The sequence below is a fragment of the Acanthisitta chloris genome, unplaced genomic scaffold (assembly GCF_000695815.1).
Source record: "Acanthisitta chloris isolate BGI_N310 unplaced genomic scaffold, ASM69581v1 scaffold27625, whole genome shotgun sequence".
NCBI lineage: Eukaryota > Metazoa > Chordata > Aves > Passeriformes > Acanthisittidae > Acanthisitta > Acanthisitta chloris.
In genome coordinates, this window is record NW_008675771.1 from 20,887 (window position 1) to 25,807 (window position 4,921).

At 38.6% G+C, this 4,921-nt stretch overlaps 1 protein-coding gene across 1 annotated transcript; it reads left to right on the forward strand.

The window, feature by feature from the left end:
* The first annotated feature begins 2,907 nt into the window (after positions 1 to 2,907).
* Positions 2,908 to 4,020, forward strand: FYB (FYN binding protein). The gene has a single exon (XM_009075893.1). It carries the CDS (start codon positions 2,908 to 2,910, stop codon positions 4,018 to 4,020), a length of 1,113 nt encoding a protein of 370 aa, XP_009074141.1.
* The last annotated feature ends 901 nt before the right edge of the window (positions 4,021 to 4,921 follow it).

Consider the following 4,921-nt stretch of genomic DNA (forward strand, 5'->3'; position numbering starts at 1 on the left):
GTACCTGTGTGAGTCTCTGCTGAAGGCAGTGGGAGGCTGGGAAAGCACGGTGTATAAAAATCTCCTTGATGAATCTATGGCATGGGAACTAAAACTTGGAGTATTGCTCTAGATTTGAGCAAACATATTTGAATAACATGATCATCTTGTATCAAAGCAAATCTTACTGAGCACCTTATGTGCTGCCTTCAGTTCAGATCAAAAGCTGAAAATCCAAAACATTTTGTGGTGTTTCCCAACAGAGCAAAAAGAGAAAGTTCAGAAAATAACCCAAGTACTTCTAGCATAAGGTGCCTCTGTTGCACTTTGCACTTTAGAGGGGAAGGGTAGCATGAACTTAATCTCTCTTCAGAATCTCTTTAAGTTCCCATTTCATGATTTACGACCTACTCTATGTGATAATTGAATAGGTAACTGCTGTAGCTTCTGGGAAGGGAAACACAGAATCTGCAAGGATTACTCTATGAGCAGGGCCACGAAGAAAAGATTTTCTCTTTTCCCCAGTTCCCCATCCATCTACATGGCCAGTCAGATTGTGCACTAGAATCCACAATATGGCCTATAGTATAGCATAGCTTATGAAGGCAGAAACTGGGATGTACACTGAAGAGAAGCAGCAAGATTCCACAGTTTCTTACTCTCTCCCGGTTCTTTGTGTTACCTTTACCATTTGCTACTCATTTTAAGTAAATGAGAGAGGCTCTGTTGCTGATTGCTTTTTACTTTTGAAGAACTTATAAATATGCATGACTAGGGTGAGGTTTCTTCACAGTGTTGGGAAGCTATTTTTAAAAAAATCCATTGACAGTCCTAGCATGGCAGTAGTGAATGGTTAGGTGCATTTGAAAGCATGTAATGTAACTGATTTGCTATTACAAAGATGTAGAAAACTTCTCAGAAACCATATATCATAATAAAAGTTTCTTCAAAGCCACATTCCCAGCTTCCAAAAGGTCTACATATGGAATGACTCTTGTCCATAACAAATATTGTCATTTGCACAGCACATTTTCTTAAATTTCAAATAGAAGAAGTAGCAAAAGAATCAATTTCTTGCTATGTACTTTCAAAAGAAATGAGCTGCTGAGTTGGCCAAGCAGGTGATCAGATTGTAATTTAGAAGTTCTGAAGACTTCAGACATGAGGTAAAATTACAGTATCTCTGGTCGTTTAGATTTTGTTATAGAAGCTAAGAAAAAAAATAAAAGCATGCATTAGTACAAAGTCAAAACACATCAGATACAAAAGACTTTGTTATTCTCTGGCATTGCAATTGGCTTAACTTTCTGTTTAAGTGGGTGAAATCAATGCTTAGTGAGGGATTGTGAGAGAACTCTCAAATGATTAGTGATACATACTCTGCGATGTAATTGTGTGTGTGTGTCTGTGTGTGAGTGCATATGCATCAACCAGCATTGGATGGCTTAGATCTTATGATCTCCATGGTAATTGTGTACTTCCTCCTTTCTCTATATGTGCAAAAAACACAAGGGTATGGTGCTCTGGGGCTAAGTTTCATTATGTCTATATTGTTTTGGCTGCATTTATTGTAATTAACTTTGTAGTACAAGACAAGCAGTTTGGAAAGACTCAATGTCTTGGCAATGATGAAAGACCAGGAAAGTTATCTTTAAGTTGCAGAAGTCACAGCTACAACTATTCCAACATAACAAGCCATGTATGTAATGTGATAAAATCAAACAGAAGGCAAAAGGAGCAAAACCCTGATTGAGAAGCTCTCATTAATTAAGTGGAAACAAATCACTGAACAACTGCTGAACTATACTGAGTGAAGACAGAGTATATTCTTCAACCTCTAAAATTGTTTTTCAAACACCTACTTATGCTCTGTAGAGATACTCCTTTGTTTCCAAACAAATTCTTCAGAATCCATCCTAGATATAATATTCCTGCCTTATACCATTAGTTTTGCATTTTAACTCACACACAAAACCCAGATCCTACTCAAACAAGTTGTGAACTGGATCCATCAGTGTACCTGCCATAGCTGCACTCCTGCTGCTACTGTCAGCTGGGAAGGGACTTCCTGCTGCATAGGCCTCCCAGAACCCAGAGGTGGCCCCAGCCTAGCACAATGGGACCACCTCACTTCCCTTTGCCCCCATCCTTCACTGTGATTTGTTTTACTTGTACTGAATTCAAATGTACTGAGCTTTTGTTTTCAGTTCACATTAAAGACTGGTCCTGAAAGTTATTGAATAGGCCTGAGCAATTAAAACATTTATGTTCGAATGAAGCTGGGGTTTATCCACTTGGAATTGTTCAATTCTTTTTTTTTTCCTCAAGAAGTTTAGTATCTTTGACAATATCTGGGTGTATTGTTTGTAATTCTTTCAATTTTAGTTCACATATTTTCATTTTCAATCCACACATACAGTTTTTTTAGATACAAAATGGAGAAGAGAAACAAGGACAAAGTGAGGGTGGAGGGGCAGCAGGGAAGAAAATTGCTGAGAAGGGAAAGAAAAACTGACATACACAACTCAAACAGAAAAAATTCTGTTTTCACAAAGGAACTTGCACTTCTCCAAATAGTTGGCAGGAGCACTAATCTGGCACATTATGCAAGTTCTAGTACAATCTATGCTTCTTATTGCAGGACACTCAAATTTTTAGGTATATACTAATTCCTACCACTCTCTAAAGGCAGTATCTGAATGAAAATTTTAAAAGATTGTATAACCACAGCAAGGGTATTACAAAATGCTCAGCTTCTCTTAACCCTACAGGAAGGTGTGCTATAATATCTCCTCAGCCAATCAGCAGTACTACAAGCTTCATACCAGGAAACTGTTTAAAGTACATTATGTGTAGATATTTCAACACTGTTCTTTCTTTTTCTCTTCCTTATTCTTATAGAATTGCAAGTCACATGTAAGTGAACTCATGGCAAAATTTGAAGCAGGTAACATCCAGAAAGAAGATGATTCTAATGGCAGTCAACCCATCAAAATCCCAACAAGAGAAATCGGAATAGGAATAAAGGAAAGGAAAGCCGCATTTGAGAAATTTGCAAGCCAAGGAAATGTGGCATCTTCTCCAGGACCCAGTACCTCTCAAAAACCTGTTCATCCTGATCCTCCTCTGGAGGTCAAGCCTTCAACTGATGATCAAACAGAGAAGGTTCCAAAGCCATCACAAACGAAAGGAGTGGCACAAATGTTTGGTGTTCAGCTTCAGGCAACTAACAGAGGAAAGAATAGAAAAACTATAAACAGTAAAATACCCAGCAAAATCAGTGACCCAGCAAAAAAAGATCCAAAACCATCATCAAGCAAATGCCTTGGCTCTTCTCCTCCTCAAAAAGAAAGAAAACTGGATTCAAATTTTGAACCACAGGAGACTAAGGCAAAACAAGCATTTTCTAAAGTACCACAAGTAAATAAGCCCAAGCTTCCTCTCTCTAAACCACCTCTTGCTCAGAAATCTTCTCTTACCAATGAGATGTCTCACAACAAAGACACTTCTAATAAAAGTGACTTTCTGCAAAGACCGGCAAGCAGTAGAACAAATACATGCAAGTTCAAAGAAGCAAAGGAAATGGGTGAAAATAGTAACCGTGCTGCAGAAACTGAAGGCAATCGTTTTCGTGACATACGTGTTGTACCTACCAGCCCTCAGTGCAGCTCATCTCAAGGCATCCCCAAAAACATGGAGGAAAAGACTGCAGAGAAAGGAATCAGTGCTGTCAGGAATATCTTTTTCAAGAAAATCACCCAGGAAGAATCAGATTCTTCATCTCTTAAACTTTCTAAGATGAAAACACCACTTATTGCAGGAAAGCCATCAGGTGAACCACAAAAGAAAGAGGATGGGGATGGGAATTCAAGAGACCCCGTGAAGAAAGGCCTGCCCCCAGCGTTCAAGCTCGGCCAGCCCCCAGAGAAGCCCAACAGACCCCTCACTGTGGACCTGGAAAGGCACCAGAACAGCAAACAAAAAAACAGTGAGTCTACTCTGTTCTCGCTTTCTTGGGTATTGTCTTTTTGGTACACTTAGTACAGGGTTAATTTCAGATGGAATCCCCTCTTCTGTTCAGAAAAAACATGACACTGTGCATCAAACAACCCCTTAAATCTTTAACTTATGCTTGTGTCTCTTCTGTACAGGACAGAAATTAAAATTACATTTCCCCCCCTCAGCAATATAGTGCAGGATAAATGCTTTCTGTATTGGGTTTATTTGTTTTTCAAAACTACTTAGATGAAGCTATAACTTGTGTCAGAGAGTGACTTTCTCAACAGACATTTAAGTTCTGACTTCCTATAAATGAGATGCCGGTGTTATGTGTCCTGTTCTTTACAGTAATTTCCTGGGTACAGCTTGAGGACCACCAAAATGATATACTATAACCTATAGTAACCACACTTTTTTTCCCTTTATGCCTTTCACAATGACTCATCACAGCATGACCCTAGATGTAGTTTAAAGTTTGTTTAGAAAGCTGAGAACTATGCAAATTACAGATTTAATTGCTCTCACATGAAGCTCTGATGGTTTTGTACCCAGGTCTGAATTCATACTCCAAAAGCATCTCCTAGACTTAGCCTTTTCTGTAAGGCTTGCATGACTTCGATAGTGTGGCAGTTAGTTAGTTAGTTAGTTAGTTAGTTAGTTAGTTAGTTAGTTAGTTAGTTAGTTAGTTAGTAGTACCTGGGGCTCTGTTTCCTTATTTTTTTCAAGAACCAAGTCTCTGATCTGTTTGATAGTTTTAATCCAGCCATGAAAATTAAGTCTTGCCACTAGGTTTCTGTAAAATTTGAGATGGTCTTGCATGTGAGAAGAACTTGTGTAAACAAATTTGAAATATCTGGGAGGACACAAATCTGTATGGGAAAAAAAAAGAAATTGCTGTGGCTATACTCCTGCAAAGTGTTCTGCTTCAACAAGTGCCTTTCAC